The sequence below is a fragment of the Schistocerca piceifrons genome, chromosome 2 (genome assembly GCF_021461385.2).
Source record: "Schistocerca piceifrons isolate TAMUIC-IGC-003096 chromosome 2, iqSchPice1.1, whole genome shotgun sequence".
NCBI classification, from domain to species: Eukaryota; Metazoa; Arthropoda; class Insecta; order Orthoptera; family Acrididae; genus Schistocerca; species Schistocerca piceifrons.
The window spans coordinates 991,844,327-991,869,660 of record NC_060139.1 but is presented as its reverse complement, the minus strand read 5'-3'; the positions used below and the strand labels follow the sequence as shown (position 1 = coordinate 991,869,660).

The 25,334-nt window shown below is 39.8% G+C and overlaps 1 protein-coding gene across 1 annotated transcript in view; it reads right to left on the bottom strand.

Moving 5' to 3' along the window:
• LOC124776746 (dynein axonemal heavy chain 7-like) overlaps window positions 1–25,334 on the bottom strand; it is an 881,127-nt gene that overhangs the window by 383,921 nt on the left and 471,872 nt on the right. Inside the window, 3 exon segments of the mRNA XM_047251871.1 lie at window positions 2,026–2,253; window positions 16,961–17,141; window positions 22,693–22,922. Of these exon segments, the coding sequence (XP_047107827.1) occupies window positions 2,026–2,253; window positions 16,961–17,141; window positions 22,693–22,922 (639 nt within the window).

Here is a 25,334-nt window from a genome sequence, read left to right as displayed (position 1 = left end):
AAAAGAGAGACACACACCATTCACACACACAAGCAATCACACCACATGCACACATGACCACCAACCCCAGCATCTCGAGCCACAATGTGACTCTCATGTGGGATGCAAGCAGCAGTCTGGAGGGGGCAGGGAAGAGGAAGGGATAGTAGTGTACAGGTGGCAAGAGAGATGAATGCTGTCTGGTGGAGTGTACAGGGGATATACTGCCAACAGGCACCGTGTCAGGAGGTTGTGGGGCAGGTAGGTGGGGGAAAAAAGGAGCAAAACAGGAGAGGAGTGGAGAATGATGGGTGGATGTGTTGGCAGGGATGCAAATAAATAGGATGGGAAATGAGAATGGGGAGGAGATGATATGACAGAGAGGGTGGAAACTGTTGGTTGGAGGGAGTGGGCACAGTATGTTACTGTAGGTTGAGGTCAGGATAATTACAAGGGCAGAGAATGTATTGTAAGGATGACTCCCAGTTCAGAAAAGCTGGAGGTGGGCGGAAGGATAAAGATAGCTTGGGTGGTGAAGCAGCCATTTAAATCAAGTATGTTATGTTCAGCTGCGTGATGTGCCACAGGGTGGCATACTTCGTTCTCGGCCACAGTTTGACGGTGACCATTCAACCAGCTGGTTGGTAGTAGTATGAAAATCTGTGCAACGACTGCAGCAGAGCCGGTAAATAACACGGCTGTCTTCACAGGTGGCTCGGACCCTGAAGGAGTGGGATAAACCTGTGACAGGACTGTAACAGGAAGTGCTGGTGGGTTCCACAGAAATATGGCCCATGTGGCAAGGAGTTCGGATTGTGAGTGGCATAGGGATGAACTAGGATGTTGTGGAGGTTGGATGGGCAATGGAATACCACTTTAGGACAGGTGGGAACTATCTTGGGTAGGATGTCCCTCATTTCAGGGTGTGACATTTGATTACCTATTGTCATACACTAAAATGAGGGACATATTATCCGAGATACTTCCCAAACATCCTAATGTGGTGATCCGTCACCCACTCAACCTCAACAACATCCTAGTCCATCCCTATACCACTCCCAATACCAACCCTATATGGAAGACTCAGGTCCAAAACCTGCACAATCACCCCACCCAGCAATTCCTATTCCAGTCCTGTCACCGGTTTATCCTACCCCATCAGGGGTCAGGCTACCTGTGACAGCAGCCATGTCATTTACCAGCCGTGCTGCAATCATTGTACAGCATTTCATATTGGTATGACTATTGACCAGCTGTCCACCAGGATGAATGGCCACCGCAAAACTAAGGCCAAGAGCAAAGTAGACCACCCTTAAGCACAACATGCAGCTGAGCATAACAATCTTGATTTCAATGGCTGCTTCGCTGCCTGGGCCACCTGGACCCTCCCCTCTACCACCAGTTTTTCTGAAAAATGCAAATGTGGGTTATCTTTACAACACATTACCTGCTCCTGTAATTATCCCACCCTCAACCCACAGTAACATACTGTCACACATCCTCCACCCAACAGTTTCCATCCCTCTGTCGTATCATGTCCTCCCCATTCTCATTTCCTATCCTATTTATTTGCAGCAGTCTACTAATTCATCTGTCAGACTTTCCCTGGTCCTCTTCTTTCTTTGCTCCTTTTTTCCCACCTCCCTGCCCCACAAGCTCCTGACCTTGGAATTGTTGGCAGTCTAGTCCCTGCACATTCCACCAGACACCAATCCTATCTCTCCCCACCCATAAACTGCTATTCCTTCCCCTTCCCTGCCCCCTCCAGATTGCTACTTGCATCCCACATCAGAGTTGCACTCCAGTCCAAGAAGCTGGAGCTGGCAGTAGTGTGTGCGTGAGGTGTGCTTACTTGTGTGTGGATGGTTTGTGTCTCTCTGTGGCCAAAAGCTTTATGTAAGAGTCTTTTAATTGTGCTTGTCTGCAACTTGACATGTCTTCTTCATGGTAAGAAGCAATCTGACATTTCTACATGTTAAGTAGGTACGTTAAAATACAGCAGCCATATATACAAGTATAATCACAAAACACATTAAAAGAAATTACCTTGAGAATGCAGATAGCTTCCATCACCAATTTCACTCCTTTTGGAGGACTCTTCATTGTTTTTACAATAGTAATATCAGCTGCTGTTAGTGTGTTCAAAGCAGCCAGTGCTGCTTCGAGTATTGGCATTGCTTCAGCTAATCTGCTGTCACATTCATCTTTAATTTCTTGAGCTGCAGCTGCTTGCTGGTTTGCAACTTCTTCTTCAGCTTTCACCACTTTTTCAACCTAAATGCAGAATCTGGCATGATTGCATGAACAATTGTTTTGAACCCAGATAATCTTATACCTTTGAATGCACGAAACGCATTCCACACTGTTAAAAATGTCATTACAGTTTAATGGCATGGCCTTCTAATCAACTCATCAATCTTTTAAATTGGTTTTCTGTGAATTTACTGTCAATAGGTGTGTTGAAAAAATAACAGGAGAGAATTTTATTTATTACATGAATGCTACCCCATTCAAAATAGTTTATATTAGATATTATACATTTACTCCAGAACTCTCTCCCATCCATGAAAAACTTCAGGAACTCTTGGACTAATACAACATGAATACTTACAAAATTCCTATTACTTTTTGAACACACATTGTTTTGTAATTAGGTAAAACAGGAGACCTGAATTCCTCTTTAAAATGATCATATGAGAGCAAATCAGTAAATAAACAATGTAAAGAAAATTTATGAACTGGATGTTTAATATTACTAACTTCTTAGTTGATCAAGCCCAGAAAAGTTTGCATTAAAAAAAGACGAAAGTACTGAATAAACTTGTGAAAACAGGATCATTAAGAAAGAAAGACTCAAAACAATTCAAACATCATTGATGGGTAGAGCAATGTACTATATAATAAACCAGTATTATGAAGATCTTTGACCAATATAGTTTATGATACTATGTGGAATTACCAGTCCTATTCTTTTTTTCCTGTATTTTGTCCAAAAATTGCAAATCTAAAGCCAAAGAGATGAGCCTATGGGATCAATGTATTGAATGGAAATATTTATTTGAATTTCATGCTTTTCCAAGTTGTTTTGTAATACTTTGGAAGATTGCCTTTATTTTAATTTTAAAAGAAATTAATTATCCTATGAATTCCATTTGTTTTATTTTACCTAAATAGCATATATTTCATGCTTTACAGTATTTTCTTAATAAAATTTCTCATAACATTTTACTGTCTATTAAATCAAGAACCGTTAGAATTTTTGGAAATAAATCTCAATTTGCAATTAAAAAATCATTCATATGTACGACAATATAAAATGTTTGTCATGTTGGCAATGCGGCACACATCATAATTTTTACAAAATTCGACTTCAAAATTGTGTACAATAATATACAATTATTTTTATTTTTATAAATTTTACTAACATCAAAAAGCATATTTGCTTTGTGACTGTTTACTCTTGTATGCACAAAACTATATGCAAAACCTAATTTGACCAACTGCTGGTTCTAGAAAATCTAGAGTTTCATGTCATAATACACCATTTGTCATATATGCCAAAAGGGGCTCGAGTGGTAAAGTCTTTCTCTAGACACTGAGTTGTAAGTTATTCATTGTGCTATGGACAGAATGTGCACAAAGTTTGAATTATTTACATTGGGAACGAGAAACAAATTTTATGTAAGTCAAATTTAAATTTGTTGTATAAGGAAAGATATACATATTTACTTTATTAATTAATTTATTTATTAGCAGTGTTGGGTTTACATGCCTCCCAAGCAGCACCTCAATGTATAAGTGGTATATGTTATGATCAAAATAAAATTATGTAAGGACATACAGAACACACACTGGCTGATAACAAATTACAATAACACATTACAGTAATGTGCAACAAATACAACTCCTTTAGATTAATGAGGAGAGGGAGCTAATGAACAGCCCTAATACACTATTTTTGTGATATTTTTATAGCAATGGCATCAGTTATGAAAAGATTAAGGAATGTATAAATGTAGCACTATAGCCTAAGAGACCATGAGACAGCGAAAATGTTCTCTGCTGGAATACACTCAACTGTGTATCCAGATTACAATCACTTAGAAAGTCCATTCAGTTTTGTAAGTAGTTGTAACTTCTGAGATAAAAATAGCAGTGATACTAGTAGAAAATTGGTGTTTAAATTTGATAAGTCTCTTGTGCAAACTCACTTCCTAATGATGATATCACTTACATGAAAAGAATGGGTAATTAAAATCATTTTCTGACTTTTAGTTGTACGAGCAAGATGAGGAGTCTCTCAAGCTAATACTGCGGAGATGATGGGAAATAGCTGTAGCAGAAGTTCACTCCTGCTATAAAATATATTCCATTTGCCATATTACTTTTAGCAATGGCTACACCAGTTTTAAATGATTAATGGAAAATCTCATATAAGTATAAGAAAGCTAGGAATGTAAATTTTCAGTTCTGTTTTATGTGTATCTATCGGCTGTACTGAGCTGAGGTAAGTACTGGCCAGCCCCTCTATCTCTTTGTTAGTATTTGCTACACCAGTTTTGTCTGACAAGTAATTGCTAACTCCCCAATGGATACTTTTAGCCTAAGGCTATGTCAGAATACATGGGAATTCACTGTGTAAGTGAGGCTCGAATCAGAAGACAACTCTTACAATAGAAATTTTTGTGACAAATGTTAGATGCCGTCTGCTGCACGTCCAAGATGTAAGACATGATCTTCTGTGGGCAGTGTAAATTAATATACTGGGAGCCTTTATGTCACTGCAGTTGTTTACTTCTCCTTTGCATGTATACCTTTACTTTAACTTGAGAGATATGGCTGGACACATTGAAATTTGATGATAAGAAAATTCCTCTTGTGTTATTTGCAAGGTGTTTCAATTATTCATCTTGTCTGATGTCATAGAGTGCTGATACCAAGATGATGTTCACCAAAGTTTCATATACTCAGAATTATTAGGTTTATTTCACTCCATACCATATTGGATTTCATCAAGGACCCCTGAACTTAGGTACTGTACATGTCACAATTTCTCATTCTGGCCAGCTACATACACTTGAATGGTTTAGTGTCTAGGGAGTCTAGCACAGAATTCCCTTCTGTTCAGTGACTGACTCTACTAGTTTTACTGTAACAACCTTTTTGATTCCAGTGAACTGATATGAATCCAATTGTCACCTTAGGCAGATTTTCATACTCTTTTCTTACAAATGGTTTATGCTTTATATTAATAAATTTGCAATTTTAATTCTTGTCACTTTTTGTTGCACAGGCAAATAATTACTGCAACTGTACTATTTGTAATTCTTAGAAATAGTTATACATATTGCTAAAGCTACTCTGTATAGAGCTAAATTGAAGCTGAGTAATTTAGGAATATTTCCCTAAGTAACTTATGAAATTAACTGTGAAACAAAGTGTGATAGGTACTGCTCAAGGTCAATATCAACACATTGTTCAGAAAACAAAACATTTATTATAATGACTAAAAATTAACGTTTGTAGGGGAAAGTCACTTGCAAATGTGATGTGACTTGGAGAAACAGAGGTGTGGGTAGGAATAATGGACACCAAATAGGGCACTCTTCATCCCAGAGTATACACCAGCACAACAATGATTTTTTCAATATGAAGGGCGAACCTAATCATCTCCCATAAAAATGGAAAGGACAAGGTCTGAGTGAAAGGCACAAGGTTATCATATGGGAGTATCAGCAATGATGGGCTGAGCTTGGAACTCAAGACAGTGATGACAAGGGCACTAACACTTGCCAACCAAATGTCTTGCTGTGCAAAACACGGAATTACATACAGGCTACTATGCAGCCCTATAGTAGGTGTGTGTGGACAGCATGGCATGAGTGAGTTTTAAACTTTATATTGAGTGAATGGGTATGAAATGCGTCACCACATGGCGTGCCCATCATGGTGTAGGTGTGGTGCTGAACTTATAAGACCTGAGCGTGGTGAAAGGCCACCACACAGATTCCCCCCATTCCTCCCCATGAGAATGGAGCTCTGATGGTGAGCAAGGTGGTAATGATGAAGGCTGGTACCAGTGAATTTGTGTGTTGTACCAGTGGTGAGGCCATGGGTAGTGGCATTGATGCTGCAGGTGTTGTTCATGTGGTGGATGCAGGTGCAGGATGTCAGGACGCTGGGAATAGGGTAGGCAGGGTAGCTGGTTTTCACTAGTGTCAGTCTGCAGTCTGCCGCATGACAGCAATCTGTGGTGAGGTACCAGCAGTGGGAACAACGATGAATAAGCAGGCGGCACATGGGGTCGAGGTTGCCGGACTGGGTCATCATGAGCCTGTGTCCAATGCCGTGTGTGCAGGGTTGGCAGGCACTGGGAGGGGCTGCCATTGTGGATCCATGGAGCCAAGGGCACTGCAGCATTGCTGGGTTTTTGCGAGAAGAGCATGTCACTCAGGTGGCCTTGTTCGACAGCTGTGCACATACTAGAGCAACAGTGACCCAACCATTACCATGCTGATTGGCATCATTGTTGCTAAGGGTAAATTTCAAAACTGCACCACAAAAGACTGGTGGCCCAAGCAGGATGACTTGTGCACCTACAAAGTTCTTGGTCTCAATAACAATATTGTCTATTACTTTATACACTATAGGGTGGGTACACCTTCTCCTCCTATAATAATGTGGCAGCTTCTGTGTGAGTGGTCCAATGCTGTTGCTCGAGCAGCTGTATGAAGACTGATGCCTTCTTAACAAAATCATTACTTATACAGATGAAACTGTTGCACCCTTGAGCCCCCGCACCACAATGTATGCTTAGCGGTTCTCAGCTGATGCTACCAATCAGAAATTTTCTAAGTTCACTGCTTGTATGTTATCCCGGACGCACGCTGTAGTCTCTTTAGCAGCACGCGTCCCTGTGTGCTTGTCATGTTTGTAAACACAGAGAGATAAGTGGTTACATAATCACTGAGGTCAATGCTCACACAGAGTGCATCCCAGAGTGCCTCAGAGAGTTAAAACACTAAGAAGAATCGCTTCTCAGCTTTTTTTTTTTTTTTGTTGGAAAGATTAAGGAAAGGAAATAATTTATTTAATTTCCATAATAATGAGTGAGATCACTCACTGCTTTAATTTTTTTACAGTAGGCAACACCTTTGACCCACACTGACACAGATTCAGATTCATTTCTTTTATGGCGATTCCTGATCCTGAGAACCAAGGGATCGAAGACAGCAGTGGGAACAATGATGAATAAGCTGGCAGCACAAGGGGTGCAAGTTGCTGGACAGGTTCGGCATGAGCCTATGTCCAATGCTGTGTGTGCAGGGTTGGCAGGCACTGGGAGGGGCTACCATTGTGGATCCATGGAGCGAAGTACACTGCAGCATTGGTGGGTGGTTGCGAGAAGTGCCTGTCACTTAGGTGGCCCTGTTCAACAGTTGAAAATGCACACACAGAATACTGTGAGCAGGAATTGATGGTCCCACTGGGCTGAGGATGGACAATCACAGGTCTGGGGCATGGCACTGAGAATTTGTGAAATAACGCTTCTGTGGAAGTAGTGGGTGCTGCAATGTGGTGTGGCAGCATTACTGGCTGTTGGCAGCAGTGGAGGCAAAATCTGTGCATTAGGCATAGGCTGCAGGAGAGGCAGAGGGCTGGGAGCATGAGTATTCTCAGCATGGGGGATGCTGGTGCCTGTGTTGTTGATGACCGTTGCATCGGGGATGGTGCCAGTGTAGCATGGTGGGTTTCTCTCAGTCTCATTGTGTATGCCAGAGTCTCAGGGTCTTTGGTAACAGGTATACTTGGTATGACGTGAGCAGTGGCACTGGCAGAGGTAGTGATGATGCCACTGGAGATGCTGACTTCAGCAGTGGTGTGTTCCTGCAGGGTTTCGATGGAGATGGTAGTTGGGTTGGGAATTGGGAAATTGGGCAGCATATAGACAGGATTCAGCCTTTTGATCAAAACACTGGTAGGGGTGCTGTGAAGATGCATGGTTGTTGTTGGAGTCCCACTTCAGGACCATGTGGTGGCATAGTAGTGTGGACAAAGGAGGGACTGGTGAACATCAGTGTGCAGCATAACATGAGTGCATGGAATGAGGTCACTGTAAATGAATGCCTGGCATTCACTGTAGTGCTGGGAGGGGTGGACCACAGGTGAGCCATGCAGACCTGCAAAGTGTCACAGAGGTCCCCTTGTGAGTGACGTGGAGGCTTAGAAGTATCAGCAGCAGGGCAAAAGTCCACATGCTGTTGTGACAGACAAGGGCTGCCTAGAATGTGAAATGGAACCATTCCACCATGCCATTCGCAGATGGATGGTAGCTCAATGTCAGGTGCACATCAGTTCTGCAGAGATCTGTCAGCACGCAAAAAAGAGCAGATGTGTAAATTGGCACCTGTGATCTGTTATGACATGGCATGGGCAGCCAAAATGGGCACCCACGTGGAGATGAAGGCAGTGCCTACCATGGTGGCGGTGGTGATGTTGGGTATTGGCACTGCTTCAGGCCAGTGGTTGAACCTGTCCAGTATGGTGAGGAGGTAGTGCCAGCTGTCAGAGGAAGGTACGAGGCTCACAATGCCTACGTGAACATGGGCAAAGCAATGCCTGACCTCTGTGAAGGTGGCATGTACATGGCGGTCAACTATGGTGCACTGACAGGCAATGCAGGTGTGACAAACTTGCAGTATTCTCCAGCACTAATATTTGAGTTACTCAGTAAATCTCTGGAGTACATTAATAAGCAAGAGATATTCACATCCATAAATTGTTGTTTCTGTTTAGTTCAAGAGGAGTCAAGATCTATTATACTCTGTGATTTATTTGTACTTAACTGGTGTTTAGTAAAATCTGTGTTGTTGAAGAATCAGACTTACAGAATTTTTACTCACCATCATCTTCTCTTTCCACAATACTGTTTTGTATTTGTTTCCCTTGTATAGCCCTTCTATGTATTATTTCCACTTTTCAGCTTTTGCTTCTTTGCTTGGTTCTGGCTTGCCATCTAAGTGTCTGATAGTCATACTGCATCATCTTTTCTCAAGAAATTATATTTGAAATTAGTCCCACCTATAAACTAAGCTCCTTGCCCTAACTTGGCTCGATAAGATTGTAAGCAGATGTCCACAACATAATGTTCAGGAGCTATGCTGCCTCCTCACCTCATTTCTTTGCAGTACGGTTCACACCCTAGAGGTTAGATACTCACCCCTTCATTTTCTATGGACCCTCTTGTACTTATGTACTCCAGTTCACCAAACATATCACCCAGCTTATCAAAGACATTAGTAAAGAAACTCTTGCTGTGTATTACTGATGTCTAACTGCTGTTTACCTTTTTGTCTCCAAGGAACGATTGCAAAAACAATTAGTGATGGTCAAGAGCATGAGTAAAGACTTTAAAAAGTTAACAGACAATAACACCACAAAGAACTTACACTTTGCGAGCAATCTCCTACAGTGCCTCAATTGATCTAGTATTACATTTTATCTTGCAACTTAATACATACACAATCTCTTTCCTCCCAAACCATTTGCTCTCTTTTCTCTCCTCAGCAGATTTTTTTTTAAACGTTTGGTTTAAAAAATTTGCAATTTAAAACCTTCTTTCTGTAACTACATCTGCTTTTACATGAAAGTAAGTGTGTTTTGCGCATCTGATTATACCCCAGTGAAAATAGTGAACCAGATTTTATGGAACTTTAATGAATGATTTTGTGATGCCTTCAGCTGTAATTTTCTTTATCTGATGTGCAACTGTACAATTTCAGCCTTAGACCATTTTCAGGTATCTAAAAGGTTGCATTAATATCATCTATGAAAATAGGAACAAGTCATACCCAAAGGTATACCAAGAGGACCATAACTTACTTTATGAATGATTCATTAATGGTATATTATGCCCTGTATGTCTTTACTCCTAAGATTATATTTAACTGTAGTAAAATAAACTGGAAACAGTTTTTCGTTATTTTAGGAGCATCATTACTTTTGAGCAGTTGTTGCAGAGTTCTTATTGTAAGATTGATGTTTCTAACATAAATACACTAGATAGCTTATGTGGTGGAAGAATTTGAAATTGGCATCCATCTACCAACTGGACAGAGTTTTGAATGAACAAAAAGAGTTGTGAAATGGAAAATTCCTACACCAGTTCCACGATGAAGCATTATAGAACTGCTGAATGCATAATCATCACTTTATTAAATAATAAATATGACTATACTGCCAAAGACCACACATCATAAAACAGATCATGAAAGGCTGTACTTAATTTTCATGGTTTTCAGTAATATTTCATTAGACTACTGTGATCTCTGTAACAACTGTTCAAAAATGGCATGCTCCCACAATAAGAGAACTAATATTTCAAAGTTATTTTGTGGAAATTACATGCAAACATATTCACACCAATTGTGGACAATAATTAAATATATTCAAGAATGAAGACATACATAGTTAAAGTAACACATTTTTGTAAAATAATTATAATCTTCCTAGTGTATGAAAATTAAAAGCATTGACTTTAGCTAAGAGCTTTGCAACAACTGCTCAACTGCTCCCGAGAAATTGAAAAACTATTTCGAGTTTAGTTTATGACAGTTATATGCAGTCATAAAAGCAAAGACATACATGGCTTAATATACCATTAACAAGTCCTCTATAAAGTAAGTTATAATACTCCTGGTGTATCTTGTGATATTACTTGTTCCAATGTTAAATTCATAAGTGATATTACTGTACCCAATGTAAAATGCTTCTGTTTTACATACTTCAAAATGGTTTATGTCTGAAATTGTACAATTGTATGTCAAATAAAGAAAATAGCAGCTAAAGGCTTCACAAAATTATTTAGAAAAGCCATTTCAACTGCAGACTACCTTCAAATGAAGATTAATGGAAATTTGTGATTAAAGTTATGGTGAAAGTATCCTCCCCATGAGCAAATCTTTCATTTTTTCACTCTTCAAAGTTCTAATGCTACACAAATTTTACTTCATTTGATAATAACATGATTTTTTAAATGACATGAACCACTTTGTATGGGAGATAGCTACGGTGATCTAGCGGACACCAAACCTGGAGGTCCTCATTGTGATCCCTTCTGCACAGCTCAAAATCAAATCAGCTTGGTATCAAATTAGGACTCAGGGATCTTTCCCAGGGATAAAATACAGTCAGGGTGCTGGTCCCCACCCTGCTCCTCATATTGGGGTAGTGAAGCATTCATGTAATCTTCTACTAGTTAGGCCAGTAATCTAATAACAGATTGCATACCATAGACCTTTTCCTTAATTTGTAGTGGAGAATGAAAAGAGGGTAAATAAACAACAAGCACATCAAAATCTGAAAGAATTTTAGCAACAAAGAACAAGAACAAAAAAAACTATTGTGCATCTATAAATGAAGACAACAGAAGGAATCTGTAAAAAAGCAAATGGATTTTAGAATCCATTAGAATCTTAAATCCCGAACATATGTAAAACTGATATTAAGTTGGTGATGGTGGAATGTATCCAAATGGAACAGGCCGTGAAGCAGTCACTGAAATGAAGAACATCGTGTTGGGCAGTGTGCTTCGCAACTGGGTGGTCCAGCTGTTTCATTGCCACAGTTTGTCAGTGACCATTCATGTCGACAGACAGCTTGTTGGCAACCATACCCATGTAGAATGCAGCGTAGTGGTATCAGCTTAGCTTGTAGATCACATGACTGGTTTCACAGGTAGCCCTGTCTTTGATAGGACAGGTGACGCTTGCGACTGGGCTGGAGTAGGTGGTAGTGGAAGTATGTATGATCTACTGCAGGGATATGAGTCATGAGCCAAAGGACTGGGAGCAGGGGTTGTGTAGGATAAGAAAAGGATATTGTGTAGGTTCAGTGGGTGGCAGAATACCACTGTGGGAGGGGTGGGAAGGATAGTGGGTAGGACATTTCTTGTTTCATGGCATGTTTTCTCCAGTCAGGGATGGTACTAAGTCATAAGGGGAAAGTTCCTCTGTGACCAGATGGTGGGACTTTGGAAGGTGGTGAGTGACTGGAGAGATAAGGTAAGGGACATCTCTTTATGTATAAGGTTGGGAGGGTAATTATGATCTGCGAAGGCCTCAGTGAGATCCTTGGTATAGTTCAAGAGGGGCTTCTCATCATTATAGATGTGATGGCCATGGGTGACTAGAATGTATGGAAGGGGATTCTTGGTATGGAATGAGTGGCAGCCGTCATAGTGGAGGTATTGTTGGTGGTCAGTAGGTTTGATATGGATGGAGGTACTGATGAAGCCACTTTTGCTGTGGAGATCAGCAACACAGAAGGTGGCTTGTTGGGTTGAGGAGGACAAGGTGAAGGGAATAGGAGAGAAGATGTTGAAGTTCTGGAGGAATGTGGATAGGGTGTCCTCCAGGACACAAATGTGTCATCAATGAATATGAACCAAATGAGGCACCAGATTCGGGGCGGTTAGAAAGATTCCTCTAGATGGCTCACAAATGGGTTGGCATAGGATGGTGGAATTCTGGTGCTGATAGCCATATGACAGATCTGTTTGTAGGTGATGACTTCAAAGATAAGTAATAGTGGATGAGAATATTGTTGGTCATGGTGACTAGGAAGGAGGTTGATGGTATCGAATCTGACAGGTGTTGGGAAAGGTAACAGTTCAATAGCAACAAGGTCATGGGCATTAGGGGTGTTATTGCAAAATGGAGGTGGCATCAATAGTGACAAGCAGGATATCATACAGTAAAGGAACAGAAACTGTGGACAGTCGGTAAAGGAAATGGTTGGTTTCTTTTTTATAGGAGGGTAGGTTGCACATAACAGACTGAAGGTGTTGGTCTATGAGAGCAGAGATTCTGTCAGTGGGGGTACAGTAAACAGCCACAATGGGGCATCCTTGGTGGTTGGGTTTATGGACTTTAGGAAGAATGTAGAAGGTAAGAGGCCAGGGAATGGTAGGGGTGAAGAGAGAGATGGACTCCAGGGAGAGATTCTGGAATGGGTCTAAGGGTTTGAGAAGACTGGAGATCCTGCTGGATTTCTGGAACTGGATCACTGTCACAGGGTTTGAATGTGGATCGATCTCACAGCCAGCAAAGTCCTTCTGCCAGGTAATTCTTGCAGTTCAAAACAACAGTGGTAAAGCCTTTGTCAGGAAGTAGAATTATAAGCTTGAGATTAGTATGTTGAAGGATTTGGGAGATTCAAGGTTTCAGGTTAAGAAATTCTGCAAAGTTAACAGGGGGTAATTTGGAGTAGTGGGGATGGATCAGGGTTGGATGGAAGAGTGAAGTGAGTCAGGCAGGGTTCAACATTGGTCTTTGGTGGATCTGATTGGTAGGGTTGGTGGCGAGAAAGATTTTCCATTGTAAGGACTGGCAGAAGGAGAGAAGGTCTTTAACAAGTTCTGCATTGAATTTGGGAGTATGGAAAAATGTGAGGCCTTTAGAAAGGACTGATATTTCTATGGGGCTAAGGCTTTTGGAGGAAGGGTTCATGACTGTGTTTTTGATCTATTTAGGTTCTGGATTCTATATGGCAGTGGGAAAGAGTTTTTGAGGGTGGAGTAAATGTAGTAGGTCTGCAAGGCAGGATTTGTCAGCTATGAGGGGATGTGGGGAAGATTTGGAGGTTGTTGTAGAGTTGGTGGGCAGTGGTAGTCCAAGTTGAGAGTAGGAAGTGAACAGGGTGGAGAGTTTTTGAGGTGTCACAGTGCATGTTGCTCTATGTCCTGGAGGGCAAGTGTGTCAGTTTGTGATACGGGATCCATGAATGTGGGAATGCATAGCAGGAGAATTTTATAGATGGAGAGGAGGTATTTCAAGCAGATTACAGCCTGATTGACACAGTTTTGCAGGACTATGTTGGTGAAGAATAAGAACTGGCAGAATCTGAACAGATGGAGATCATTGTGGAGGTCACAGTGGAAGGAGGCTTTCAAGCCAGAGATGGGTAATTTGATGGTTAGTCCATGTGGGGGGATTCCATGAGCCAAGCAACAATGTAGGAACAGTATGTCAGACTGGGTTCTAGCTAGGGATAAGGAAACTTTTCTGTATTGATACAACCACAGGTTTTTACCTCCTCTCCTTTTCTGCTGCCCCCCCCCCCCCCCCCCCACCCAACTCTCTGCCTAACATCACAACTGCACCATTGGCCAACCTCATACCTGTATGCTCCCACAGGCACTATCCTATGCCAACTTATTCATGGGCCATCTAGAGAAATCCGTTCTAACCATCCAGTATCCCAAATACCTCACCTGGTTCACATTCACTAATGAAATCTTTGTGTCCTGGATTGAAAGTGAGGACACCCTTATCTACATTCCTCTAAAACCTGAACACCTTCTCCTCCATTCACTTAACTTGGTCCCCCTCAACCCAATATGTCATTTTCCTTGATGTTGACTTCTGTCTCAAAAATGGCTACATCAGTGTATGTGTCCATAACAAAACTAACAACCACCAGCAATACATCCACTTAAGACAGTTGCCACCCATTCCATACCAAGGAGACCATTCCATACAGGCTAGCCACCTATGGCCATTGCATCTGTAATGATTAGCAGTCCCTCTTCAAATATACCAAGGGTCTCACTGAGGCCTTCATGGACAAAAGTTACCTTTCCAACATTGTAGAGAAACAGATCTCCCATGTCTTGTCTCTCCACTCACCTACCACCTCCCAAATTCCCACTGTCTGGCCCCAAAGTAGTGCTCCCTTCATGAGTCAGTACAACTCAGTACTACACATGACTGGAGCAACTGAATCACATTCTCCACCTGGGTTTTGACTACCTCTTGTCATGCCCTGAAATGAGGAATGTGCTTCCCACAATTCTTCCCATCCCTCCCACTGTGGTATTCCACAGTTCATCAGCCCTACACAATATCTTTGTCCATCCCTAGTCCACCCCTGCCTCCAACCCCTTGCCCCTTGCCTCATAGCCCATAGCCCTATAATAGACCTAAATGGAAGACCTGTCCCATACATCCTCCCACCACCTTCTCCAAACTGGTATCAAGCATCACCTATCCTATCAAAGGCAGCACACAGCAGTCTTGTGATCTACAAACTAAGCTAGAATTGCTGTGCTGCATTCTGCATAGGACTGACAACCAACAAGCTGTCTGTCCGCATGAGTGGTGACTGACAAACAGTGGCTAACAGACATATGGACCACCTAGTTGCTAAGCATGCTCTCCAACACAATGTGTTTCACTTCAGTGAGTGCTTCACAGCCTATGCCATTTGGACCAGCTTTTCTTAACTACACTGTTGGGAGCCCTCACTGCAGTGTAGCCCACAGTCCCATTACCTCCCTGGCCTTCACCTTCTCTAGTCCCTGTCTTCCACCCACTTATACCTTTCTCTGCTTCCTTTCCAGTATTACACAATCTTCTATTTCACAAATGCACCCACTAGTCTCTCTCTCAACCTCAATATCTCTCTCTACCTCTCTCCCTTTTTTCCTCCTCTAACACTCTTCTTCCCTGCTACACCATCCCCTCCCCCCTCCCCAAATGTCCCAATTGCACCTAGTGGCTTACCCCATCCCTATCATGATTCTGCTTGCTCCCACAAGCAACACTACACCCTCCCCTAACCCTAACCTGTTATCCCTTATCCCTCCCCTTCCTAACCCCAGCCTGCTCCTTAACCCTACCACACATACTGACTCACCCATCAGACTCAGTTGCTTGCAGTCGGATCTCGGAAGTCAGAGACAGTGGTTATGTGTGTGTCAGTTGTTCTTGCATGAATGTGTGTGTTTTTTCTACATTATAACAAGGTATTTGGGCTAGAAGGTCACACTTTTAGCTGTCTTTTTGTCATGCCTGTCTGCAACTCAACATCTCCTCTATGTGGTGATTACCAATCTATTCTTTTCATAATATTGGCATTATTCCAGCGTGGATTTTCCATTGTTTAACAATCTACATCATTATTCTTCATGTTTACATATATATTTCTCAGCTTAGGCACACAAACACATTTCTCCCAATGAGAAACCAATTTGTTGATACTGTCATCGTAGAATGTTTTATCATTTTGTTGAGAAAGCAACCACCTCACCTCTGCTTGCACCACTTCACCACTATAAAAGAGACGTCATCGTGTTTTGGAAACAGATGAAAATTGGACGGGGGCGGAGGGCAGGGGGGAGGGGGGGGGGCATGTCGGGACTGCATGTCTCAGCATTCACATGTGATCTGGCATTGTCATGCTGAAGAATAGGATGCTCCATGAGTGGATAAACTCTTAAAATTCTGAACTTGATGATAGAATACTAATTCTAATGCTCTGACATAGCATAGTCACATTACACATCACCATGTTACACACTACAATTCGGAGCCCTCTAGTGGCAGAGCCCTGTAAATATGTACAGATGAGCAATAAAGATGCAGAATGTTAATAACATTTGTTTTATTTTAAAAGTTTTAAGAGATATCACACAAAAAATTCAGAAGCATTACTTTTCAGCACACCCTTGTATAAACTGGAGAGAACAGAGGTACTTAAAAAATGGGTTACTAGAAAAAAAAAATACAAACCCTGTGTCTGATTGTAAAATAATGATTAATGAGGAAATGTTGAGAAAATTTCAGAAGTAATGGCAAAGGAAGATTAATCTAATTTGGACAACTCTACCAATTGAATGAGTACAGGCTAATGAAGCAAATACTTCGATATTTCTGGAAAAAGAAGTCCACAGTGGGATGAATTACAGAAAAAGGAAAAGGAGAATAGAAAGTTCCTCTTTGTAAAAATATTAAATAACAGAAAGAAACCTTTTTTTAAGAATAAAATACTAAATTAGAAGCCTTTCAAGATAGAAGAAATAAGAAATTTGGAACAACATAGACAGTATGGGAAGAAGATCAAGTAGTGTAATATGTAGGAAATAGTTAGTGTTTCCTTCTGAAACATTTCTTTTTGTATACCACAAGTTTTTTATGCATACCTCAGCTACATCAGCAGACTCCTTTTGTACAGTCTGCATCATAGCTTCCACTTGCTCAGCAGCAGCAACAAGCTTTGGTTTCAGAGCCGTAAGTTCTTCTTGCATCACTGATACCTGTTCAGCAGCATGATCTAGCTTCTCTATTCCAGCTTCATATCGATGCTTTCCTTTCAGAACTTCTCTACAGAGAAATGCACACAGTGATAGAAGCACTGACTTAAAATTGATATAAATACACATTCAGAATATAGCTGTAAAAACACATTTTTGTGTGAGCATATGCCTGAATACTAAAGAACTTCCAGTTATTACATTAAATGAGGCCGAACCAACACATATTCAAAAATAGTGTTTTATTCTAAAGTAACGACAAGGAATGGAAGTACAAAGAGATCAACCACTGTTTATACATATCTTTTGTTCAGATTGTAATGATATAAAAATATATATAATTTTAAATAAACTTCTTTAATTGGTTTTTGGTTAAGTATAGTAAGATAGCCAAGCAAATTCTTAACGAAATTATAGCTGCACACAGAAATAATTCATAGAATACCAGTCTATTATCTTCAGAAACTGTTTAGTATCCCTATAGCCATCCAAACAAATGTCACATATGTTAGCTTTACACTCTGGTTAGAGTACATAATCGTGCATAAAGAAAAGCACACGAAAAAAGTGCCTCATTGTAAAAATATACTCAAACTAAAGAGCAAAGGACATGCATATTACCCAGAAGCCACATTTGCAATGGAGCAAACAGTCCCATTGGACTAGGGTAAGATGGGGAAGGAAATTGGCTATGCCTTTCCAAAGGAACCATCTTGGCATTTGTATGAAGTGATTTAGGGAAATCATGGAAAACATAAATCACGATGGCCAGACGAGGGTTTGAACTGTCATCCTCCTGAATGCGATTCCAGTGTGCTAACCACTGTGCCACCTTGCTTGGTTAAAATTATTTCATAAATTTAAAATGCAGATACAGATCTCAAAAAATTCCAAAAACATTTATAAAATTACGAATGTTTATTGTTGCCAGCTAACAAGACTAAGTTCCTCAATGAGAAAATGAATGTGCTCAAGGTTGGAAATCAGAAATATGTAGCCGACACAAACACAGTGAGAGAATAAAGCTCTTCCAATATGTTGTTTTAACAGAATTTAGTTATAATATTATCCTTAGCTATGACTTCTTGCAGGCATCACAAGCAGCCATAGATTGTGGAGCTCCAGATTTATGAGGCTTTTCCAGCAATCACAAATAATAGAGATTGATCTAGGCAGTTGTTTACTGTTGAAGAAGTTGTTACCTTGCCATCATCAATGACACAAGTTCCAGATGTCAGTCTAGATACACAGTTAAATTGTACAGCTTTTGTCAATCGCAAAAAGCAACTCAGGCTTACAAAATAAATGTGTGTTTCAGAAATGATTATAACTACTGCATGTGGTCAAGGATAAACAGGATCAATAATTGTGACGAGCGGTCACACCTCATCCCTAAAGGTATATGCACAATAACAGCTAAACAAGTACAGGTTGGGCAGCTCAGCATGCTCCACTGCTACTACAGAAAATTCAAGGCAAGGAGCTAGTAATCAAACTGCCAATGGGATATGGCCTGACCAAGGAACAATGTCAGCAGGTGATGGCTATTTACAAATGCTTTCAAATCCACAGTGATGTAAAGACAGACCATGCAGCCTATAGTATAAAAAAATATAACACTGATGATCTTCTACCAATTACCCAGCACTCAAGTAGTGTGACACTGGCTGAATGACGGATAATTTTGGAGTAAGTGGAAAAGATGCTGCAGGATGATATCAATGAACCTTCAGAGACTCCTTGGTCCTCTCCTGTCATCCTTGTCAGGAAGAAAGATGGCAAATTGTGTTTCTCCATTGACTTTTGATGACTGAACAAAATCATAATGAATCTTGTCTACCTGTTGTCATGCTTTGAGAACATCCAAGGCTGATCAAAAGGAAGTGCTGACGACTTCTATGAGTTTACTGTTACATCATTTGGACTGTGTAAAGCTCCAGCCACCTTCGAATATATGACAGTCAATCTGCTTCAACACCTTAAATGGACCATGTGTCTTTCCTACCTGGATAACATTATCATTTTTTGAAGACATCTGAAGAACATCTTATGCATCTGACAACTGTGCTGAAATGTGTTCAGACTACAAGCCTCCACCTGAATTTGAAAATGTGCTTCTTCACCCCTCCTGAAATAAAAATCTTTGGGCACCTAGTGAATGATGATGGGGTTCATCCTGATCCAGGCAAAATAAAAGCAGTCAAACATTATGTAACTCCTTGTCATATTCATGATATGGAAAGTTTCCTAAGAAAGTGTTCATACTGATGGTAATTCATAAAGAACTTTTGTGCCAAGGCACTTCTCTTGCAAGACGTATTGCAGGGAGATAAGTCTGCAGCTCATGGTCACGCGGTAGCGTTCTTGCTTCCCAAGCACAGGGTCCCGGGTTCGATTCCCTGCAGGGTCAGGGATTTTCACCTCCCAGGAGATAATTGGGTGTTGTTGTCATCCTCATCATCATCATCATCATTCATAATCATTATGGTCGGAGGAAGGCAGTGGCAAACCACCTCCACTAGGACCTAGACTACTCGGCGGTGCGGGTCTCCCGCATTATCCCCTATGCTCTGTCGAGGAGTATGGGACCTCATCATCATCATCAACCTTTCTTTTCCCTTAAGGAGGCACTCACAGTTTCTGAAGTCCTAGAATTGTATGACGAGAATTCCAAGATAGAACTTCGCAAAGACATTAGTGGTTTTGGAAGAGGCATAGTTATTGTGTCAATTCAGCGAGGTGCTGAGAAGGTGAAACCTTACACTTGCAGAGTTTCTTCAAGTGTGAGGTGATCTACTTCAATACAGTGAAGGAGCACCTTGCAGTTATTTTGGTCGTCACCAAGTTCCTACCGTAAATTTGGCAAAACCATTCACCACTGTGACAGACAACCATTCTCTATGAAGGCCAACTAGCCTCAAGGAGTATAGGATCAACTGGAAAAATGGGTAGAGTCTTCGAGAGTATGTCACAGTAGTGAACAAAAAGGAAACCAAATACAAGGATGCTCACTGCCTTTCCTGGAATCATTTGGTGCAACACAGCAATATGAATGAATTCCCAGTCATCACTGGATTTAGTGACAATGCTGTTTAAAACAGTCAAGATCTACCACTGCTGAAAATCATACAAGCCTTGAAGAAGGAGAAACGAAATAAAGAAGTATTTCAGTAAATAAATGGAGCACTGTATAAGAGTAAGTATGATCCAATGAGATGTAGATGGCTGCTTGTCATTCCAGCTCATCTACAGCCAGTTATACTGAACTTTTTCCACAATGCTCCAAAATCTGGTCACCTGAGATTCATGAAGACTCTAGACAGAATCAGATGCAGGTATCACTGAATAGGTGTCTACCAATCTGTTAAGATACTAAGTGATCCATAAAAAGAAATGCAGTCAGACACGTGTATCACTGACCAGGTATATACTGATCTGTTAGGAACTATGTGAGCCATTCTAAGAAATGCCAGTGATGGAAGCACATGCACAGTTACTTCTTGGGCACACTGCTGCAACACCATTCCACTAGATTATAATTGACTTTGATTATAACTGACTTTTGGGAGATTCCAGAAGTGACATTTCCTAGTTTTCTTGGATATTATGGTGGGATTTTTTCTGTGTTTAACCCTCAAGTTGGTTCATCTCTATGTAAAATGTGCCAATTACAAAAGCACTGTCTTGTACCATTTCACTGTCATTTTATAATAGCAAGGCTGTACCTATTCCTTCATTACTGCTTCTGATAACTCAGTGATAAGCTGTATTACAACAAGTCCAAATGAGCAGCAGTAACATAAAATAAATAGTGAGCTATGCAAGAAAAATTTTACGATCTGTATAAGAAAAGACCCAGATTCTAAGCTAGCAGCACAGACCCACAATGAAGCAGTTACCTACAAGATAATTAGTAATCAAATATGCAGCTGGCAGTAATCTGATACAGCTGCACTGTTTAATGCTTTGAGTGGGACAGTAGTGTGGAGTAACATTTTTACTTGGCAACTGACTGATATAATGAAAGTTTATTTTATTATTGTTTAAGTAAACAGTGATTTAGCTCATGTAATGTAAGTTTATTTTACTCTTGTTTAATTAAAGTAAAATTAAACTGAGACTTTGCTCATACATGTTTATCTTGGTAATATAATGGCAGCTACTCTTTAGATGTGTACAAAGTACGCCATGTCCCCACTTGGATTATGAAAAACGGTACACCTGACTAAGAATTAAAATCCTTAAGCAATGAGAATTACACCGTTCTATGTGAAGGTAGCTATTTCAACACTTTTAGGCCATGAAGGAGTTCTTGTAGAAGATCAAGAAGTTTATTATTTTCCTCCATCTTTACAAAAGGAAATCTTCAATAAATACTATGTATTTACAATTTATGATTAGTACTTGTGAATGAAGTGGGATAATAGTGTCAATGAGAATATATAGTGATCAGTGGCATTATAAAAAGACATTTATTACCTGAACTGAACACTGATCAATGGCACATTGTTTAAAAATCCTACTGAATTTACATAGAATGTTTGTTCACCAAAAATGGCCTACCTTATTAAACAGACATGTTTCTTGCATATGTTGCAAATTTTTTATTAGTGTATTTAAAATAATCATAATTAATTATGAGTTTGGCATATGTCTGATTTTTCTTAACAAAGTTTACGTTACTTGTTTCCTTGTCTGAACTATGACTTTTCAGGATTTTTTATGGTAGTCTTTCATCCTTTATTGTATTTACAATTTATTTTCCATGTTTTTTTTCTGTATTAAGTTGTTTTCTCATTAATTTACCTCCAGCTCAATTTGAACATCTTCATCCATTACTAAATATTTTATTGTGCAGCTCTTTACTCTCCACAAGAATCTCATTTCTGCTGCTTATATTTCACTGTCATCTTTCTTTTTATTCATCCAACCATCACTTTCACACAGCAGTAATGGTACTGCTAAAGTTGAATAAAAATTAATTTTTTAATATATAAAAGTAGATGGCTTATATGATTTTTAATGGGTATGGGTAGCAGTTATGGCTAAAAAAACTCATCTTGCTTTAAAATATTCAGCTTTCCCACTGTACCATCCCATCATAAACCACTCATTCACCAGTGGGCCTCCTTTTCTTCAGCAATGTCCCTGATTTATTTTAGAAATCATCTATTGTGAAAAGTGAGGATTGTAGTTATTTTATACATGATCATAGCAAGGCCATACAAAATCACCGAGAATGAATATGAGATTGGTTTTTCTGCACTTTTGGTGTAACCATATGCCATATAATGCAAACACAGTCTCTTTTATAACATTCTTGGACAAAAGCTGAGACACTTCATACATTATTTCCTGTTTTTAATACATATAACAACAACAACAATCAATTACTGATAATATAATGTAAACATTAAATCCTTTTGTGTGGTGAGTAAATTTTTTATCTATGTTTTTATTAGTTCTCCAGTGCTTTCACAATGCTCTGTATTTTCCTCCATGCTTAACTTTCACACATTACATTAAAATTTATATTTCAACATATTATGCTTACATCTCTGCAAACACATATTGAATAGAAAACCTTATACATGTACAGGTTACAGAGATAGGATACTTACTCTCGCTTTTTTGATAATAGCTCCTTGAAAGTATTAATCATTTCAAGATATGAAGTAGGTGTAACATAACTGTGCCTCCGCAGGCGCAAGAAGAACTCAGTTGACAGATCCTGAGTAGATGTATGGAATTCTTGACACATATCAATACATGCTTTTCTCTCTTCATCACCTAACTGAACCTCAGACAAGAAACGGGTTGCAACAGCAAGCAAAGCATCCTCAGGCCATGACTGTAAGAAAATGGATGGTTAGCATGAAGGCTTGAAGATAAACAGTGTTATTAGAAATAATAATTAATCCTATGGCAAAACTAGAGGTGAAGAAGTAATGAATTAGAATGTTACATGAGATGAAGTTTTACTGCACACCATTTCAAGCAAACTTGTAACTATATTCAGTGGTATATGGATACTGTGTGCAAAATTTGTTCTGTATAGAGTTTGCACTAAAGAAATAATACTGAGCGAGGTGGCGCAGTGGTTAGACACTGGACTCGCATTCGGGAGGATGACGGTTCAATCCTGCATCCGGCCATCCTGATTTAGGTTTTCCGTGATTTCCCTAAATCACTCCAGGCCAATGCCGGGATGGTTCCTCTGAAAGGGCACGGCTGACTTCCTTCCCCATCCTTCCCTAATCCGATGAGACCGATGACCAAGCTGTCTGGTCTCCTTCCCCAAACCGACCAACCAACCAACCAACCAACCAAAGAAGTAATACATTAAAACGTCATACCCAATGCTGCCATTTTATGACATGAACAGAGGAAATGCAGTAAGTGAAAAGCCTTCCTCCTTTCACCATTCTGCTGCAGTTGTTAGTGAGAAAAACTTTCAAAAAACTTCGAAATTATATGTAAAGTCTGTTGGAAGTGTTAACTGCCCCCATTTTCAAACAATGGATGAATAAAAACCGGCCATTTCCACACCTTCAATTATGTTACCTTGAGACAAACACATAGTTTCTAACTGCAATAATTGTCTTACTTTGTTTATCTTTGACTTGCAATTACACCACTTAATGAGCAGATTATGGCAACATCTCAAATTTTTAGTTTCAATCAACAATTATGCAAAATATCATAAATCAAATTTTTGCTGGCCCTGGCAGCTGTCGAATAGGCAATCTTCAAATGGCCCAGGGCACTGTAACCTGGACTCCGGAAAAGTCATTTAATAATATAGATGTTAGAAGAAGCAAATAATGAAATTAAAGAATTACAAATATGATAACAAGGAAACAAAAAGTAATATAAAAATCGTAACAAGGAAATAAAAAATGAAATGAAAACTCTGTCTTGTCAGATAAGAAATTTAGAAACAAGTCTAACTCAAGGTCAACACAGACTAGAAAATCAGTCTCCCAAAGAAAATTTTAATAACAATGTGAACCAATGGAAAGAATTTGTTAAGAGATGAGGAAATTATATTTCTATATTATTTTACAACTTCACTGTTATGTGTGTTCTGTCCTCAATGTGTCTCATTTCCTAGTCTAATTCCTGCAGCATCTCCTCATTTAATTTGACTACATTCCATTATCCTCATTTTGCTTTTGTTGATGTTCATCTTCTATCCTCCTTTCAAGGCAGTGTCCATTCCATTCAACTGCTCTTCTAAGTCCTTCGCTATCTCTGACATAATTACAATGTCATCGGAGTTTAACTCTCACTCCAAATTTAAATTTTGTTTTCTTTACTGCTTGTTCAATATACATATTGAATAACATCGGGGATAGGCTACAATCCTGTCTTACTGCCTTCTCAGCCATTGCTTCCCTTTCATGCCATTTGATTCTATATAGCTGCCATCTGGTTCCTGTACAAGTTATAAATAGCCTTTCAATCCCTATATTTTTTCCTTGCCACCCTCAGAATTTCACAGAGAGTATTCCAGTCAACATTATCAAAAGCAGTCGACAAACGCTATAAATGTAGGTTTGCCTTTCCTTAATGTATCTTCTATGAGAAGTTGTAGAGACAGTATTGCCTTGCGTGTTCCTACATTTCTCCAGAATCCAAACTGATCTTTCCTGAAGTTGGCTTTTACCAGTGTTTCCATTCTTCTGTAAATTATGTGTGTTAGTGTTTTGCAACCATGACTCATTAACCGGATAGTTCAGTAATTTTCACACCTGTAACAGGCTTTCTTTGGAATTGGAATTATTATATTCTTTCTGAAGTGTGAGGGCATTTTGCCTGCCCATACATCTTGCTCACCATATGAGTTCTGTTGTGGCTGGCTCTCCCAAGGCTATCATTAGTTGTAATGTAATGTTGCTTATTCCTGGAGTATTGTTTCAACTTATGTGTTTTATGCTTTGTCAAATTCTTGGAGCAGTAACTTATCTGCTATCTCATCTTCATGTACATCCTCTTCCATTTCTACGATATTGCTCTCAAGTACATCTCCATTGTTCAAACCCTCTAAATACTCCTTCCACCTTTCAGCTTCCCCTACTTTGCTTAGGACTGGGTTCCCACCTGACCTCTTGATATTCATGCAAGTGGTTCTATTTCTCCAATGATCTCCTTAATTTTCCTGTAGGTGGTACCTATGTTCCCCCTGGTAATATAAGCTTCTAAATCCTTACATTTGCCCTCTAGCCATTCCTGCATAGCCATTTTGCACTTCCTGTCAATC